At 38.0% G+C, this 20,043-nt stretch overlaps 1 protein-coding gene across 5 annotated transcripts in view; it reads left to right on the top strand.

Annotated features, from left to right (window-relative positions):
* Positions 1–20,043, top strand: part of LIMS1 (LIM zinc finger domain containing 1) — a 185,200-nt gene that overhangs the window by 144,022 nt on the left and 21,135 nt on the right. For all 5 annotated transcript variants that reach the window (XM_036026631.1, XM_036026632.1, XM_036026628.1 and 2 more), the window contains 4 exons: positions 15,943–16,009; positions 17,361–17,481; positions 17,923–18,072; positions 19,360–19,510. In XM_036026631.1, the coding sequence (XP_035882524.1) occupies positions 15,943–16,009; positions 17,361–17,481; positions 17,923–18,072; positions 19,360–19,510 (489 nt within the window). The remainder of the gene's footprint in view (positions 1–15,942; positions 16,010–17,360; positions 17,482–17,922; positions 18,073–19,359; positions 19,511–20,043) is intronic.

Here is a 20,043-nt window from a genome sequence, read left to right as displayed (position 1 = left end):
GATTAAGGTTAACATCACCAGTAAGAATGAGTCATGTTGAGATCATGTATTCCCCAATATAATGCATAGTATTACATTCAAGTACAGCATATTATTACCTCTGTGGTATTCTTCACAAAACTATAACTTTGGTGTAATCATGAGACAAACTCAAAAGGAGCACTTCACAGAATACCTGACCAGTAAGTACCTTTCAAAAGTCTCATGCAAGACAGGGTAACACTAAGGAACTGTCACAGGTTAGAGGAGTCCTCGATTGTTCTGACTTCCATGAGATTTTTGTGAGTGACAGTTATTCATTTACTTATTGACCTGTCCATTCAACAAATATTTATAATATTAGTCAACTATTTACAATGTGCTAGGCACCATGTTATATTTTAGGAGTACAATGATGCAAGACAAACTGTTTTCAAGAACTTATCTAGTGTATTATACTAGACTAACCAAGTCTTTGAAAATGAGATAAGAAAACTTTATAGTATTATAGACTGCTTGATAATAGGGAAAAATTAAATCTACCTGAAAACAGATTTTCCTCTCTCCCCTAAATCCACTGTAAACTAGAATAAATGATGTTTAAAGTGCTTTAGCACAGTGCCTGGCACTTAGTAAGAGCTTAATAAATGGACAATACTAGTTTTAGAAAATAATCACGATGTAGTTTTACAGAGTGTACGTATCTACGGCAGCTCCTAGCGCAATGCCTTGCCTTTAGAGGGTGCTCTAAGTGTTGGCTGACTGAGAGAAGATGTTGATGAAACTGCAGACTAAGACGTCTGTCTTAGTAAGTGCATATCTATAAGGAGGATTTTTTCAGGACCTTAACATTTTTTCTCAGCTTTATGTAGTGGGGATGGAGGATGGATTACTATTGGTATTAATACATGGCCAAAAGGAGCCCAGTAGACAAATGTCATTTTCCTGCATCCAGTAGAATTACCTCTTTATTTGTCTCCAAATGAGCAAATCCGAGGTCAAGATCACACTGTGCATGAGCAGAGAAACCAGGGTTAGCTTTCAGTTGTAATTTTTAAGTTGTGATAGAAACTCAGTGATAATTGAAGAATTCTAGGTGAAATTCTCTATTGCCCTGCCATGATGGATACAAATGAAGAAGCTCAAATTATGGGGTCTGACAGCCTTGTTCAGCTCCACTGGCTTTGGCACAAGTTATTTAAGCTTTCTGAATTTCAGTTTTCTTAAACAAGAGGATAATCACATGTGTCTCATAGGGTTATGAGTTTGAATCAAAGTAGCATATACAGTACCCAGTAAGTTTTCCTACTCCCTTCCTCCACTTACCAATGGACACTTCTTCCCATAAGTAATGATTCCACACACAGTATAGCAGAGTTCACCACCCTCAGCACTATTAACATTTTGAGCTGGCTAATTCTTTTTTGTGGGGTAATTCTTTGTCCTGTATATTGTAGGGTGTTTAGTAGCATCCCTATTCTCTGTCCACTGGATCTCCAGTTATGACAACCAAAAATATCTCCATTCATTGTTAAATATCTCTTGGGGAGTAAAATCATCCTCATTTGAGAAGTGCTGCACTAAAATGAGAACATCCCTTCAAATAGGTAGTGAAGTTCACTATGGTAATAATAGCAAGCCAGTTCTAAGTGGGTGTATTTCCTAAGTTATTAGGCAATACTGTATACAAAACTAAAACCTTTTTATAATCCTGTCTCTTAGGAATTTGACTGCAGTCACAGTAAATTCTTATGCCATAAATTTAATTACAAAGTACTTCTAGAAAGAATTCACTTAAGAAAGACCTTAAAGGGAGCCTACATTTCTTGTTTAAATTGGATAATTCATCACTCATTTAGCAGAAGGCAAGATAAATTTTCTGTGTAATAATTAGAACTGTTTTCCCAAACAAATTTGTTTTTCTCTCTAAAGGAATTCTACTTCTGCATTTAATTTTAAATAAATTTCAAATAATAGTGATTATAATAATACTTTTAAATTTACCTGTAGCAGAAGATAGTGGTCAGGGTAGCAAAAAAACTATGTGAACATGTTAAAACAGTAATAGGTGTCGCTTTCTACCACTTTCTACTGAGAGCAGAGGCGCTGCTTCCCAGTTTCATGTGAGTCTCTCAAAGTTAGGACTCATCTGGCTTGTGTTGCTTCACATTACTTCATCTTGCCTGGAATATAGTATTTTTTTGCATGAAGAAATGCCCTATTATTGTTAATTTTATAAGACGTGTAAATTATATTAACATTTTTATTTCTGAAATAATTGCCTATTAAATCCCTATTATGGGTATTTTACAAACTGTTTTTTTGTTCATTAGCTTCTCATATGAACCCTACAAGTGAGGTATTTTTATTCACAGTTTACATGTGGCCATGAGTCTCAAATACCTTGCACACAGTTAATTGGTGGGTAAGTCAAATTAGGATTTTATCTCAGGCCTGCTTATATCCACAGCTTTGTTTTCCTCAATATGATGCTCTGACTCTCGCTGAAACTGAAACAGTTTCCTAGGAGTGATATTTTATGTAATTGATGGATAATGGTTTCCTGTGTTGCCATCACTGTGCTTTAACTCAGTCACTCCCTAGAAGTTCATGGAGAGCCTGCCCTGTGCGGCATGGTGTATGGACCACTTTACATCCTAGTTCCAGGAGTGAATGCAGTTTTCGGAGTGACCTGGGTAGAACTTGATGACAATTTGCATGCTTCTTGTTCTCATTTTCAGTCAAGGAAAATTGTGTGGTTGTATAAATTTGTGAGTTATATATGACTAGTGATCTTAAATTTGTTATTGTAGTTATCTTCAGAGGGAAATCTATTTCCATCGGTGCTGTTTTACATAGGCTGTCAGTGTTCCCAATCATTCTCCAGTACACTTGGAGAAATATTTGTAAAATGACCAAATCATTGTCAGCATGACACAGGCTGATTAAATGTCATTTATAGGGGGAAATACCCATTCAACTCTAGAGACCCTAGTGCCAACGATATATAGCCTATAGTGGTTCCTAAGTCGAACTTTGTGATATCTAAGATTATCTCCAGTAAAAGGATTTTCTTAATTTCTCCCCTAAGAAAATAGTTTTTGGAAGTGAAATTAAACAAATAGTTGCAGAGGGATATACTTCCAGAAATACTGCCAATGGATGGATTGGACGAAGAACTAGGGACTTGGTGTGCAGCCTTTCAACCTAGCATAGTGCACATTTAGGGGCTGGGTTCTTGGCTGATAGATCACATTCCTTTTCCCTACTTCTTACTTTGAATATCTCAAATGTATCTTTTTCCCTATCACAAAATGCATAACAGGAAAGACTAGTTTATGGTGTGAGATTTAGTGGAAAGATGTTTTACAAGAGATTCCCTCACTCATTTCCTCTTATACTGAATCATGTTTACTCAGGAAAGCTAAAACCTGAAGAAGATAAGACTGACTGTTGGAGAGGAAACTTTCCAACAAAAAGAGGGGTACTTACCTGCTGCCCCACTCACTTCAAACAATTTATGACAAACCAGTACAAATATTTTCAACATTTGCACTTGACTTGAAATGAGACCATTAGCTAAGTTTCTAATTCCAAGTATTTTTTAAGTATATTTTATTCATTATGCTATTACAGTTGTCCCATTTTTTTTCTCCCCTTTATTCTCCTCTGCATTATACCTCCCTCCCTTCAGCATTCCTTCCCCACCCCCAGTTCATGTCCATGGGTTGTACATATAAGTTCTTCAACTTCTCCAGTTCCCATACTATTCTTAAGCTCCCCCTGTCTGTTTTGTCTCTACCATTTATGCCTCTTATTCCCTGTACCTTTCTCCCCATTCCCCCTTCCCCCTCCCCGCTAATAACCCTCTATGTGATCTCTATTTCTGTGAATCTGTACCTGTTCTGATTGTTTGCTTAGTTTGTTTTCTTTTTTTTTTTTTTTTAGGTTCAATTGTTGATAGTTCTGAGCTTGTTGTCATTTCACTGTTCGTATTATTGATCCTCTTTTTCTTAGATAAGTACCTTAAACATTTCATGTAAATAAGGGCTTGTTGATGATGAGCTCCTTTAACTTGACCTTGTCTAGGAAGTACTTTATCTTCCCTTCCACTCTAAATGATAGCTTTGCTGCATAGAGTAATCTTGGTTGTAGGTTCTTGCCCTTCATGACTTTGAATACTTCTTTCCAGCCCCTTCTTGCCTGTAAGGTTTCTCTTGAGAAATCAGCTGATAGTCATCAGGGAACTCCTTTGTAGGTAAGTTTCTTCTGTTCTTTTGCTGTTTTTAAAATTCTCCCCTTATCTTTAATCTTGGATAATTCAATTATGGTGTTTCTTGGTGTGTTTCTTCTTGGATTCAACCTCTTTTGGACTCTGAACATTCTGGACTTGCATGTATATTTCCTTTGCTAGATTGGGGAAGTTCTCCTTCATTATTTGTTCAAATAAGTTTTCGATTTCTTCCTCTTCCTCTCTGGTACCCCTATGATTTGGATGTTGGAACATTTAAAGTTTTCCCAGAGGTTCCTAAGCCTCTCCTTATTTATGAATTCTTATTTCTTCATTCTGTTCCAGTTGGATTTTTTTTCTTCCTTTTGTTCCAAATCATTGATTTGAGTCCCTGTTTCCTTCCCTTCACTGTTGGTTCCCTGAATATTCTCCTTTATTTAACTTTCTATAGCCTTCATTTCTTTCCTTATTTTGTGACCATACTCAACCATTTCTGTGAGCATCCTGATTATCAGTGTTTTGAACTCTGCATCTGACAGATTGGTTATCTCTTTGTCACTTAGTTCTTTTTCTGGAGATTTTATCATTTTTTTTTTTGTCTGGGCCCTATTTCTTTGTTTTGGCGCACCTTTTATGTTACAAGGGGCAGAGCCTTAAGTATTCGCCAGGGTAGGGCAACCCACTTTTCAGCATTGTTCTGCTGTATGTGGGAGAGGGGTCAGAAAGGAAACAATGTTGCTTGCTAGCTTGTTTGGCTCTCACCCAAGTTTCTGTCACTTCCCACAAGCAGATTGTGCCCTTCCAGGTGCTAATTTCTGGGTGAGTGGGCCTGTGTATGTTGCAGGACTCTATGGGCCTCTCCAACAAACTCTCCTGTGAGTCTGGGAGTTTCTCCCACTGCCACAAACCCCACAGGTTTTTACAGCTAGAGGTTTTGAGGCTTTTATTTCCCCATGCTGGAACCTGGGTTGTACGGTTTGCCTCGCTCACCAGTTGTTCCTCCTGGCTTGTCCACATGTGCAAGTGGGACTCACTGGTCTGCCAGCTGCCACCTCAGCCACCCCTGTCTGCCAGCTGCCACCTTTTTGCTATCCTCTCTGCCCTGGCTTCCCATCTCTCCCCATCCTAGCAGTCTGGATGAGTGTTTCTTGTTTAACTCCTTGGTTGTTAGACTTCCATACAGTTTGATTTTCTGGCAGTTCTGGTTGTTTTTTGTTCTTAAATTGGTGGTTGTCCTTCTTTTGGTTGTATGAGAAAGTGATGTGTATCTACTTAATTCTCCATCTTGGTGGAAACTCCTAATTCGGAGTATTGTTTAAAGCAGCAGAATTTTTTTTCTCCCCAGAGAGACTATTCATAGAACTCCAAACCTTAATCAGTTAATAGCAGAGCTGATCATGGCTAGAGTACATTCTTCCCCATACTGAACTACCCCTGTTCCCTACAGGTAGTGGGACTTTGGCATTTTGTTTAAACATTGCTAATATGGATCATTAGGAATCTTATAAGCTTATTGCATTTTAAACCAATTTGTCATTGTAACATATGATTACCTAGAAAGGAAATACTTAAGGGAAGTTTGATTCTTCCAAATTTATGATTTCTGAATTTTTTTCTTTTCACATCCTATAGTTTCACTTTGGATCAACTACTGGCCATAACTATTTGATCATTCTACACACTGTAGGGAAGAGGTAGCTTGTTAGAGCAAAGGAAGTTCTGCACTTGCAGTTGTGCTCACACTGGGTTAAGCACCCCAGGATATGCATGGAGTTTGCAACATGGGTGGTTTCAGGCAACTCAATTTCTGCATTTTTATTCCTAGTATTGGTTTGCCTGATAATATATTTGTTTTCACAATAGAATTTTCCCCACTTTATAAAACACAGGAATCTCAGATCTTACTATGATGAATTGCTCCAGGACACCAATCTGAAGGGACTGGTCGGGGGTACTTAAACCCATAAGGCTCTAGTCTTTTCTTGCGTCGTGTATTTTCTTGTTATGGATGAAGCTTGGCTTTGGGAACTGTGTTGGATGTTCTATCTTCAAATATATGGTAGATTTGAAATAGTTCTGACAACTTTCCATTTAAGACTTTGCCTTTTTTGTGCCTTAATTTCAAAAAGACTCATCTGTTTAAAGAGACTCCTGTGAAAGCAAAGCAAAGAGCAGTGATATGAAATTATGAACGTGATAAGTATGTGTTATGAGCCAGGACACACAGCCAAAAAAGAATAGGTTTGTGACTCTCACAAGGCACTGAGAGGCTAAACAGCTTGCCCTGAGTCACACAGCCAGTCAGTGGTTCAGCCAGGATTTAAACCCATGCCATCTGGATCCATGATCCATGTTCTTATCTCCTATGATATATTACCTATTTGAGTCATGTCATGAAAGACTTAAATTACAACCAGTCTTATTTTTTTTCTACCTTATGCTAACAAATACAGTATATATGTTAACTGTTAGACTCATTTTGTTTTGTTTTTGAGGATACATGTCTTTGTTAAATGCAGAGTAAAGGTTGATCATTTCTTTCTTTTTTCATCAAACTTTGTTTTAATGGGTCTCAATATCCTGTGACAGATTTTGGTCAAGATTTTTCTATTAAAAAGGACTGATTTTAAAACTACCACACAAAGAGAAAAAAATAAATGGTCCAGAAAACATTCTCCTTTCTTTTGGAAAGCTTTATGTTGCACTGCTGTCATCAACCAGTCTTTTACTATTAAACTGAAGTGGCCAATTGAGACAAACAGTTCTGAGGTCATTCTTCCACTGATGACTGAGACTAGTGTGGTAAGGTGGGGAGGGAAGGTGACTGTTTTTTAAAATAAATTACTGGGGTTATTTCTGAGTTTTTATCTTTGATGTCTTTTTTAAATTACTACTAAAGGGTAAACATCAGATTTCTATACATGTACCTAATGTATATTCATTAAAGGAACATCTTCATAAATAACTCTACTTTGGGCTACATATTATAATGTATTACATTATGACATACTATTGAGTAATAGCTTATTGATTTATTACCTTCTGTTTGTAACTTTTAAAAGTAGATTTATTAAATGTGTTACACTTTATTCCTTTGAATTTAAAAGTGAAGGAAGACTTTTCCTGGCACAAAATAAATATGGCTTGACAATTAAGCTATTATGGATACGTTCATTAAATCGAATGATCTAAGTCTTCAGATAATTTTCATAATTGAGGAAATTGATATGGCAACGGATACATTATTAAGGGTTTTGATAATCAAGTGTGTGATTTTAAGCATATAACTTATAAGGAGCTCAACGATTCAAAGGAAGACATTTATATAATTATAATTCCTACAATGTTTTTATGTGAAAAGGATAAAAGCAACCCCCAAAATAGAAAATTATTCTAGAATTAATGGCTATTATAGTGGTAAGTCATTGTTCTCCATGCATGCATGAAATAATTCTGAGGGGAAAGAGTAGCCCTGCTCACCTCATTAAGGTATGCTTTTCAAGTATATAAATAGTGAAAAGTAAAATTTAACATTTGTAACATGTTTTACTAATAATCATTGTAATGATAATTTAACCCAGAAAAAAAGAATGTTGCCCTGTACAGTGTGGCACAGTGGGTTGGGCATCATCCTGTAAAGTGAAAGGTTACCAGTTCCATTCCCAGTCAGGGCACATGCCTGGATTGCAAGCCAAGTCCCCATTTACGGGCATGCGAGAAACAACCAATCTGTGTATCTCCCACACATTGATTTTTCCCTCCTTCACTTTCTCCCTCCCTTCCTCTCTCTCTAAAATAAATAAATAAAATCTCTTTTAAAAAAGATTGCTCCTCACAAGTATCAGTGCATTCCCTTTTAAAAAAGAAAAAGGAAAGAGAATGTTAACTTCTAGAGCCTTTTGGAATCAGAAATTAAAATTTTTAATTGCAGTGAAGTATGGTAGGGTGATCAGGAAATACACTAGGATAAAACTTTGGGGGAAATTAAATGAAAACAGTTCAAGGGGGGAACAGAAGGATGTAAATTTGCCAACTGTTAAAGAAAGTTTAATTTTTAAAGGGTTTTGGTCCCATTTTAAAATATTTAAATTTAAAATATACTAGAATATTCACCTTTTTAAAATATTTAAGCCTAAGGTAAAATATTTTAGATACCAACTTTAAAACCTGTGGGCAGGGGTTTGTATGTGCATATTTTCTAGGGGGTGGGGTTTGTAGCTTTCAACAGATTCTTAAAGGTGGAGTATGTAAGTCAAAAAACAGTTAAGAATACCTAATAATGGGAGACAGAACATGGCGGCTTTACTCTAGGCAGCGTTTTTCTCGGCTTCTGTGACGAGGAGGGAAACTCGTGGATCGGTGGAGAAACAGAGCAAGTGGACTAGGCTACTGAATCACTTTTGAAAGCAGGACATCAAAAATTATTGCAATCACTGAAAAACCAGACGGTAAGGAGACTGCTTCAGGACAAAAGGGGCCCAGGGATCAGCGCGGGGTCTAGGGGTATGCAGCCCCCAGGCCCGGTGCTCCCGGGTCTGCCTCAGGGCTTCCGGGAGAAGGGAGTCGCTGCTCCCTCCCCCGAATTCGGGGGGTGAGCAACTCCAGGGGAGAACGTGTTGCTACAAGGAACAGATTGGCCCGTTGGACTGGGAAAAAATCTCCCAGGGACCTGGCAGAAGTGAGGGCCTCTAGCGGACAGGAACAGGGGCAGCCTGGAAGAGCGCCCGCACTCCTAGCCTGGTGAAAGTGCAGATCGGTGGAGAGCACAGAGCCTGGCCGGGCTCGGCTCCCGCCCCATAGGGAGGCCTGAATCACGCGCCGTGATCCCGGGAGGGACTTGGCGCTTGGTGCGTTCCTGCAGTGGCTCAGAAATTTCCAGCCAGCCTGACCCGGGGAGCCGGGAAAGGTGCCAACACCCGGTCGGAGTGCGGTTCGTTGGGGAACACAGAGCTGGAATCAGCTCGCGCACCTTTGGGACAACTGACTCGCCAGCGCTGTGAACCCGGAACCGTCTCGGCGAGGTGCTTAGGGTGATTCTAAAACCCGAATTTCAAAAGTTTGGGGGAGGGGCGCGCCCCTTTACGATTCCCAGGGAGGGCGCAGTGAATCCCAAAACGTCGCGCGTGCCTCCTGAGATCATACAGCTGGAACCCTGCAGGACCCCGGAGTCCGAAAGAACGTGGAAGTGAGATCCAGAGAGCCATTGTGCTCAGGAGCGCCCGGGGTACCTGACAGACTTGCTGAGATGTGGCTGGGAGAGAGAGAAGCATTTCAAAGGTCCCTCAGCCAGCTGAAGCCAGCAAGATCAGAAAAACTGGTCTGGCCAGTTAGAAACCAACAAGAGGGGGGTTTTTTTGTTTTGTTTTAGGGTTTTTTTTGTGGGGTTTTTTGTTTTCGTTTTTGTTTTGTTTTGTTTTTTTGTTTTGTTTGGTTTTGTTTTTGTGGCTGTTGATGGTTCATTGATTTTATCTTGTGTTTTATGTGACATTTTATTTTTCAATTCTTACTATTTTTATCTCGCAGTCCCTTATGTTTCTCTACCATTCATCCTAATATTATTCTTTCCACTCCAAGTTTATCTCTCCTGCACTACATCTTCTGCTTTTCTTTCCTTTTTTTTTTAATCTTGCAAGTTACTGTAAATTTGTATTATCTTTTTCTCACTTTTCCGACATTTTTTATTTTAATATTTTGGTATTCTTTTTCTTTCTGTATAATCTTCTTTGCTTGGCTGGTTATACTGTCATTTGATAGGTTCCCCCTGGTATCTCAGCCACAAGGTGTTGATAAGTTACTATCCTTCATCTGTGTTCCATTAACACACCTCTCAAGGTTCTATACTCTTTATTCTTGTTATCTAGACCTCATCGATTCTGCCGCAAGACTGTCACTTTACTATTACTGTTAGTAAGACCTAGTCTATACAATTATAAATACTTCTCAATACCCCTACCTGATCTCAGCCCACTTTGCAATTTTCTGAACTATACTATTATGGGGGTTGTCGCTATTCTTTTACACACTACTCCTATATACTAATCTTTAATCCAACCCTACCTTAGAATCTGACCTCCCAAAGCCTCACAGCTTTCTAGATCCAACTAACAATCCTCTCGTCCCCAATAAGAGTCTTACCTTCTTTCCATCCTTTCTAAAACGTGGATAGTGGGGTGGAGGATCACGGTTAACACTATAAGGAGCCAAAGGATAACCCATCTCTTCTCTACTGGCTGCTAATGTACATACCATAGTATACTGTCTTGCTGTCTTAAACCATTTTGCCTTACTCCTCCAACTGATCACAAAAAAAGAGTAGGGGGAAGTTGTGAACACCAGGATACACGAAGGAGACTGCACCACTGAATCTCACAAATATTCTACCACAGAAGTTCACACCATAATTACAGGGAATCAGAACAGATCAAATTAACAAACAAGAAAAAAAAAAGAACAAACCCACAAATAATGAGAAAACAAAGAAACAACCCTCAATTGAAGGGAAACGAGGAAGCCTCAGGAAAAATGCTAAGTGAAATAGAGGCATCTCAACTATCAGATAGTGAGTTCAAAACAATGATTACCAGGAAGTTCAATGAACACACAATGAGCTTTCAGAAATTAGAGGGAAACTACATCACCCTCACTGAAAACTATATAAACATGAAAAAGGAAATAGAAACTCTCAACAAAGGTCAAGAGGAAATGAAAAATACAATTTCTGAACTGAAGAACACAGTAGAAGGAATGTAAAGCAGGATCGATGAAGCAGAAGATTGGATTAGCGAGCTGGAGGACAAAGTAGAAAACAACGTCCAGAAAGAGCAAGAAAAGGAAAAGAGGCTCAGAAAAAATGAAGAGGGATTAAGAGAAATGCAAGACGATATGAAACGTAATAATATCCGTATAATAGGGATACCAGAAGGAGAAGAAGAGCAAGGGATCGAAAACCTAGTTGAACAAGTAATGAAGGAGAACTTCCCTAATTTGATGAGAGAAAAAGTCACACTAATCCAGGAAACACAGAGAGTCCCAATCAAGAGGAACCCAAAGAGGCCCACCTCAAGACACATCATAATTAAAATGGCAAAATTTCAACACAAAGAATCTTAAAGGCAGCAAGGGAGAAAAAGGAAGTAACATACAAGGGAGCCCCAGTGAGGCTAACAGCTGACTTCTCAATGGAAACACTTCAATCCAGAAGAGAATGGCAACAAATACTCCAGGTAATGAGAACCAGAGGTCTGCAACCAAGGCTACTATATCCAGCAAGGCTCTTGATCAAGACAGAAGGCCAAATAAGAAGCTTCCCAGACAAAAGAAGTCTAAAAGACTACACCTCGACCAAACCAGCTCTGCAAGAGATTCTAAAAGGACTGCTTTAAGGAAGGGAGGGAAAAGAGAGAGAGAGAGACAGGAACACACGTACATAAAAGACAATGAATAAGTACCTATCAATAATAACCTTAAACGTAAATGGATTAAATGCTCCAATCAAAAGACATAGAATAGCTGAATGAATAAGAAAAAATGACCCACATATCTGCTGTCTACAAGAGACCCACCTCAGGATTAAAAGACCTACACAGGCTGAAAGTGAAGGGCTGGAAACAAATCTTCCATGCAAATGGACAGGAAAAAAAAGCCGGGGTAGCAATACTCATATCAGACAAAAATAGACTTCCAAAAAAGGTCCATAAAGAGAGACCCAGAAGGTCACTTCATAATACTCAAGGGAAGAATCCATCAAGAAGACATAAATATTGTAAATATATACGCACCCAACATAGGAGCACCCAAATACATAAAGAAAATCTTAGAGGACTTCAAGAAAGATATGGACAGCAACACAATTATTGTGGGGGATTTTAACACCCCACTATCAAAAATGGACAGATCTTCCAAACAAAATATCAACAAACATATTGTGGCATTGAACAATACCCTTGAGGAAATGGGCTTTACTGATATATACAGAGCCCTCCATCCAAAAGAAGCTAAATATACATTCTTTTCAAACGTACACGGAACATTTTCAAAGGTAGACCACATGATAGGACACAAAAAAAGCCTCAAGAATTTCAAGGAAATTGAAATCATACCAAGCATTTTCTCAGACCAAAAGGGACTGAAGCTAGAAACCAACCACAAGGAAAAAACCCAAAACACTCAAAATCATGGAGATTAAATAGCATGCTATTAACAAGGAATGGGTCAAGAATGATATTAGGGAAGAAAATCAAAAGGTTTCTGGAAACAAATGAAAACGAACTCACAACAACCCAAACTTATGGGACACTGCCAAGGCAGTCCTGAGGGGGAAGTTCATAGCTATACAGGCCCACCTAAAAAGGTTAGAAACATTCCAAACAAGCAGCCTAACCCTACGTCTACAAGAACTCGAGGAACAACAACAAAGGCAGCCCAGAGCAAGCAGAAGGAAGGAAATAACCAAGACCAGAGGAGAATTAATGACATAGAGACTAAAAGCACAATTCTAAGGATCAATGAATCCAAGAGCTGGTTTCTTTGAAAAGATAAACAAAATCGACAAGCCTTTAAGCAGATTCATCAAGAAAAAAAGAGAGAAGACCCAGTTAAACACAATCAGAAATGAAAGAGGAGAGATTACAACAGATATCACAGAAAGACAAAGGATTGTAAGAAATTACTACAAAGAAATGTAAGCCAAAAATTTGAAAACCTAGATGAAATGGACAAATTTCTAGAAAAATATAATCTTCCAAAGCTCAATGAAAAAGAAGCAGAAAGCCTGAACAAACCAACAACAGCAAAAGAACTTGAAGCAGTAATCAAAAAATTCCCATCACACAAAAGCCCTGGACCAGATGGTTTCACAGGAGAATTCTACAAAGCAATTTAAGGAAGAGCTAACCCCTATCTTTCACAGACTATTCCAAAAAATCCAAAAAGATGGGAGTCTCCGAAACTCTTTTTATGAGGCCACCATCATCCTAATTCCAAAACCAAATAAAGACACAGCAAAGAAAGAAAACTTCAGGCCAATACCACTGATGAACATTGACGCTAAAATGCTCAACAAAATACTGGCAAACCGCATACAACAATACATTAAAAAGATCATACACCATGACCAAGTGGGATTCATTCCAGGGATGCAAGGATGGTTCAATATTTGCAACTCAGTAAATGTAATACATCACGTAAACAAAAGCAAAGACAAAAACCACATGATCATATCAATTGATGCAGAAAAAGCATTTGATAAGGTACAGCACCCATTCATGATAAAAACACTCAGCAAAGTGGGAATAGAGGGGCCATTCCTCAACATAATAAAGGCCATATATGAGACACCTACAGCCAACATTATACTCAATGGGCAAAATTAAAATCTTTTCCACTAAGATCAGGAACAAGACAAGGCTGTCCACTTTCACCACTTCTATTCAATATAGTACTGGAAGTTTTAGCCACAGTGATCAGACAAGAAAAAGAAATAAAAGGCATCCAAATTGGAAAGGAGGAAACAAAACTGTCACTGTTTGCAGATGGCATGATAGTATACATAGAAAATCCTATAGACTCTACCAAAAAACTGCTTGACCTAATAAATGAATTTGGCAAAACAGCAGGATACAAAGTCAATATCCAGAAATCAATGGCATTTCTGTACACCAACAATGAAACAGCAGAAGCAGAAATCAAGAAAAAATCCCATTTGAAATAGCAAAAAGAAAAATAAAATACCTAGGAATAAACCTAACCAAAGAGGTAAAAGACCTGTATTCAGAGAACTACACAACACTGAAGAAGGAAATCAAGGAAGACACAGACAAATGGAAACATATACCCTGTTCATGGATTGGAAGAATTAATATCATCAAAATGTCCATACTACCCAAAGCAATTTACACATTCAATACAATTCCTATTAAAGTACCAATGGCATATTTCACAGACATAGAACAAACACTTCAAAAATTTATGTGGAATTATAAATGACCCCGAATAGCTGCTGCAATTTTGAGAAAGAAGAGTAAAGTAGGAGGGATCACAATACCCGACACTAAACTATACTACAAGGCCACTGTAATCAAAACAGCCTGGTACTGGCATAAAAACAGGCACGTAGACCAATGGAACAGAACAGAGAGCCCAGAAATAAGCCCAAGTCTCTATGGTCAATTAATATTTGACAAAGGAGGCAGCAACATAAAATGGAGTTAAAATTGCCTCTTCAATAAATGGTGTTGGGAGAACTGGACAGCCACATGCAAAAACATGAAACTTGAGCACCAACTTACACCATATACAAAAATAAATTCAAGGTGGATAAAAGACTTAAATATAAAATGTGATACCATTAAAGTCCTAAAGGAGAATGTAGGTAGGAAAATCTCAGATATTTCACGAAGAATTTTTTTTACTGACTTGTCCCCTAGAGCAAGGGACATAAAGGAAAGAATAAACAAATGGGACCTCATCAAAATTAAAAGCTTCTGCACAGCTAAAGAAAACAGTATCAAAATTAGAACCAACTGTATGGGGAAAACATATTTGCCAATGATACCTCAGACAAGGGTTTAATCTCCAAAATATATAAAGAACTTACAAGACTGCACTCTAAGAAGACAAGGAATCCAATTAAAAAAGTGGGTAAAGGACTTGAACAGACAGTTCTCCAAGGAGGACATACAGAAAATCCAAAGACACATGAAACGATGTTCAATATCGCTAGCTATCAGAGAGATGCAAATTAAAACCACAATGAGATACCACTTCACACCAGACAGAATGGCCATCATAAACAAAGCAAACAAACAACAAGTGCTGGAGAGGTTGTGAAAGAAAAGGGGGTCCCTAGTGCACTGCTGGTGGGACTGCAGACTTGTGCAACCACTATGGAAAGCAGTATGGAACTTCCTCAGAAAATTAAAAATGGATCTGCCCTTTGACCCTGCAATTCCACTGCTGGGACTCTATCCTAAGAATACTAAAACACCAATTCAAAAGAACCTATGCATCCCCATGTTCATAGCAGCACAATTTACAATAGCTAGGTGCTGAAGCAACCAAGATGCCCATCAGTAAATGAATGGATCAGAAAACTGTGGTACATTTACACAATGGAATTCTAATGCAGCAGAAAGACAGAAGGAGCTCCTACCCTTTGCAACAGCGTGGATGGAGCTGGAAAACATTATGCTAAGTGAAACAAGCCAGTCAGTGAAAGACAAATACCATATGATCTCAACCTTTAACAGGAACCTATATAACAAAACAAAGAAACAAGCAAAATATAACCAAAGACCTGAAATAGAGGTCAGGCTGACAGTGCCCCACAGAAGAGAGTAGAGGGAATTTAAGGGGACAGTGGGAAGGGTTCACAGGAACAAACATAAACGACACCATGGTCATAAACTAAGGGGAGGGTGGTAATGGGAGGGAAGTGGGGAGGGTTGCGGGGGACTGTATTGGGAGTAAAAAGGAGAAAACTGTATTTGAACAATGATTAAAATAAAAATAAATTTAAAAAAAGAATAGCTAATAACTATTAGTTCTGGTCTCAACTTGTTCATTCTTTCTTTCCTGTGCCCCCATGTAGTTGTATGGAAGATACAGAAGTATATCTGCTTTTAAAAATCTCAGTAGTAGAGTTCTGAGTTACAAACCATCTTTCTTTTTGTCTCTGGAGAATAATTGTGTTTATTCTCTGGTTATTTAATATTTACAAGTACTTTCTGTTTCAGTTTGAAGGAAGGAAGTACTGCGAACATGATTTTCAGATGCTCTTTGCACCTTGCTGTCATCAATGTGGTAAGTTTTACTGTTGAATGTAAAATAAAAGTAAGTTTCAAAATTAAGCTATTTAACACTGCTAAAGTATCAGTGGTTTTTGGTTGTCATTATAAGTAACATTTAGGTAATTTGCCAGCCCTCTTTCCTATTATCAATATATAACAAACCTAAAGAGTATAAAAACCTGGAGAGAGGTCCTGAATTGCTCAGTTGGTTAGAGCATCATCCCAATACACCAAGGTTGTGGGTTCGATCCCCGGTCACGACACATAAAGGAATCAACCAATGAATGCATAACTAAGTGGCACAACAAATTAATTGTCTCTCTCTGACTCTCCTACCCTCCCATCTCTCCCTTCCTCTCTCTCTCTAAAACAAATCAGTAAATAAATTTTTTAAATTATTTGAAAACCAGAGAGAAGCCCTAGCCAGTGTGGCTCAGTTGGTTGAGCATCATTCCACAAACCAAAAAGTCACCAGTTTAACTCCCATTCAAATTTAGTCCCCATGCCAAGGTTGCAAATTTAGTCCCCAGTCAGCTTGTGTGCATAAGGCAGCCTATCAATGTCTCTTTCACATGATGTTTCTCTCCCTCTTTTTCTCCCTCCCTTCCCCCTTTCTAAAATAAATAAATAAACTTTTTAAAAATTTTAAAAGGAAAGAGAAATGATTTTTAATGACTTATATTATACAAGTATTTTAGGACAAACGAGAACTTCTGTTAGATGAGCTTTTAGAATGTTCATTTCCCCTGTTAATGCAAACTATACCTACTTACTTTTGGGTTTTCCAGGAGAGAGAAAAATGTGTGGTACATAGATGCTGAAAGATTACCTGTGTTTCGTAGCCCTGGCTGGTGTGTCTCAGTAGATTGAGCACTGGCCTGTGAACAGAAAGATTGCTTGTGTGTTGCAGAAATGGTGGGCTTGCTTGCACCTTAACCCCTTCACTGGTTGCTAACAGCCCTACTAAAAGGTCTCCAGAGATTGGAGAAATTGATTAGAATGTTGCAAAGATTTAATGAAAGAAGAAATTAAGCACTGGTTACAAGAATATGTTCTGTGGATTTCAGTTTTCTGTGTCAATGATGACCAGAAGTTACGAAAAGACATTCAAGGGAGTCCAGTACATTGTTTGTAAAAGGAAAGCCAGATTCGGAGATGTGATAAGACAGCCTGAAAATATAGCTACAGAGTCAAAAGGAAGGATACAGATGAAATAGAAAACATTTTGCTGATATAGTGCTTACTGTGGTAGACACATACATAAAAAGTCCCTATTTGTGGAGAAAGGTTTAAATGTATTTTTTCCCCAACTGCTTTTAGCAGTAAAACACCACATTGGATATGCTTTGTGTCCCTTTCCACAGGTGAGTTCATCATTGGCCGAGTTATCAAAGCAATGAACAACAGCTGGCACCCTGAGTGCTTCCGCTGCGACCTCTGCCAGCAAGTCCTGGCAGACATCGGGTTTGTCAAAAATGCTGGCAGGTAGGAGTTTTTATCCTTGTCAGATGTGGGTAGATAAAGTGACTACTTCAAGGTCATGTCTATGTTCTCATGGGACTATAAGGCAGTGCTTTAGGATACTGAATTTAAGGTACAGGGACTCAGAACTGTTGCCTGTTAGGAGAGGGCCCTGCATTTTTTGTGCAGCAGTGCTTTGCTGCCACTTTTGTTCCTGGTCTGAGAAAAAGAGTTACAGGTACTTAAAATACAGTTTAAGTATCAGTCAGATTACTTGGACTGGAATAAATAACATTTTATATAAAAAGTAGTGGGTTGATTCTGCTCTTTTTAAGTCAGCAGTGATTTTTAAAGAAATAGTTTCCTTAATTTCTTTTGGAAGATAGAAGAAGCATGTTTTTTTTAATCATTAGGAAGGACCTTATATTTTATTTAAGTTTCTAAAACAGTTTTGGTTTTGTTTAGACATCTGTGTCGCCCCTGTCATAATCGTGAGAAAGCCAGGGGCCTTGGAAAATACATCTGCCAGAAATGCCACGCCATCATTGATGAACAGCCTTTGATTTTCAAGAATGACCCTTACCATCCAGACCATTTCAACTGTGCCAACTGCGGGTATTGTGATTTCTTTGTTATTGCACAAAGGTTGGAAATAAAAGATCACATTTCTCTATATTTCTGTTATACTTGCAAATCAAATTGGTTTTTTCCAACTTTTAATCTGGAAAACTTTAAACCCATAGAACAGTCAAGAGAATAATAAAAGAATACCTACTTGCCCATCATTTAGCTTCATCAATTAACATTTTGCCCCATTTGACTGGGTGTGCAGCACACTTTGTGTGTGTGCACGTGGATGTGCATGTACAGATCTGGGAATATTCAAACCATATTAAAATATCCCAGATCATCTCAAAAACTGCTTTTCCATTGTAGGATTCAAAAAGAGCTTTTAAGAGTCTTATCTTTGTATACATATATAGCTTCTACAGTTGTACTAATTAGGGTATTATCTCAACATATCTTAAATTACATCTAAGGGGGATTTTTTTTGTTGGGCTATGATTTTCTGAGTTTGTTATATAATATAAAAATTTAAATGAAAAAGATACTTTACCGTAATGAATATGAGCTTACATGCTAAATTCTACTAGGGGAAGACATAAGGTAGGCAAAAGGTCAAGAAAACAGCTTTGTGGTGTTAGTACAGCCACCTCATCTTTTTTGTGATTTTTAATTTGTGCCTTACCTGGTTTTCTTGCCTATCCTCCCTCTGGTAGGATACTTCTCATTTTCCTTTAGCATTTGTAAAGAATTATTTAAAAACATGAAATTCAAACAAGTCCATTTGACTAATTGAGGCTATCTCGGACATATGTATTGACACAGGGGACTGAAAATAATAGCATATTTAAGCATTGGGAAACAGAAAATTCTGGTCATTTGTCTATTCCTATTCACATATAACTATTCTTGAAAGCTTGTGACACTTTAAATAATTATTATTAAATGGAAGTAGTCTCTAAACTCCTCAGTTATTTTAGAAAGATAATATCACTGAGTCTGTCCTCAGTATTGTTATTATTCTCTAGCTTTTTAGAGACAACAAATGGACTATATTGTGATAATAGTCAAGGAAATGATAGATATGACCAGTGTGGTGGTATATATCTGACTTATTGGTACATTTTATCATTATTATATGATATTGATGTTTTGGTAGGGATCTGAAACCTATTCAAACCTGTTAATTCACGTTACTCTGATCACCAGGAGGGAAAAGAAGTTACAGGGATTGTTATAGTGATATCTTCAAAAACCTTCTAAAAGTGTTAGCCACATCATTGCCTGTTTTTTTTCATCTCTTGATGGTATTCACTTGAGTATCTTTCTCATGGACAGGAAGGAGCTGACTGCTGATGCCCGGGAGCTGAAAGGAGAACTGTATTGCTTGCCATGCCATGACAAAATGGGAGTCCCCATATGTGGCGCTTGTCGAAGGCCCATTGAAGGGCGCGTGGTAAATGCCATGGGAAAACAGTGGCATGTGGAGGTAAATTCTAAATGATGTAGGGGCAAATAGTACTTTTTAATTTCCTTGGTTCGGATGTGTTACCAAGATAAGGGGATTTTTAGAAATTAAATATGAAGATTTTGAAGACAACTGACTTTATAGAAAATTAGAAATATGGAATATACAGTTTTTGTGAGCTCTTATAATGATACAGAATGTGATATTTTATCCTTTATTTCTTTCCTTTTTTAGAAACATATTTGACTGATTAGGTTGTGACAGTTGTCCCAGGTTTTTTTCCCCTTTTGCCCCCTCCACCGAGTATCACCTTCCCTCCAACAATCATTCCTTTATGTCTGTGGGTCATGCATATAAGTTGGCTTCTCCATATCCTATACTTTTCTTAACATCTCCCTGTGTATTTTGTACCTACCAATTATGTTTCTTAATCCCTGTACATTTTCCTCTATTCTCCCTCTTCCCCCTCCCTGCTGATAATCCTCTAGATTCTGTTCCTTTCTTGGTGTTTGCCTAGTTTGGGGGTTTTTTTTGTTTGTTTTTTAGATTCAGTT

This window comes from Phyllostomus discolor, chromosome 5 (genome assembly GCF_004126475.2).
Source record: "Phyllostomus discolor isolate MPI-MPIP mPhyDis1 chromosome 5, mPhyDis1.pri.v3, whole genome shotgun sequence".
Taxonomy (NCBI): Eukaryota; Metazoa; Chordata; class Mammalia; order Chiroptera; family Phyllostomidae; genus Phyllostomus; species Phyllostomus discolor.
This window is presented reverse-complemented; position numbering and strand designations above follow the sequence as displayed.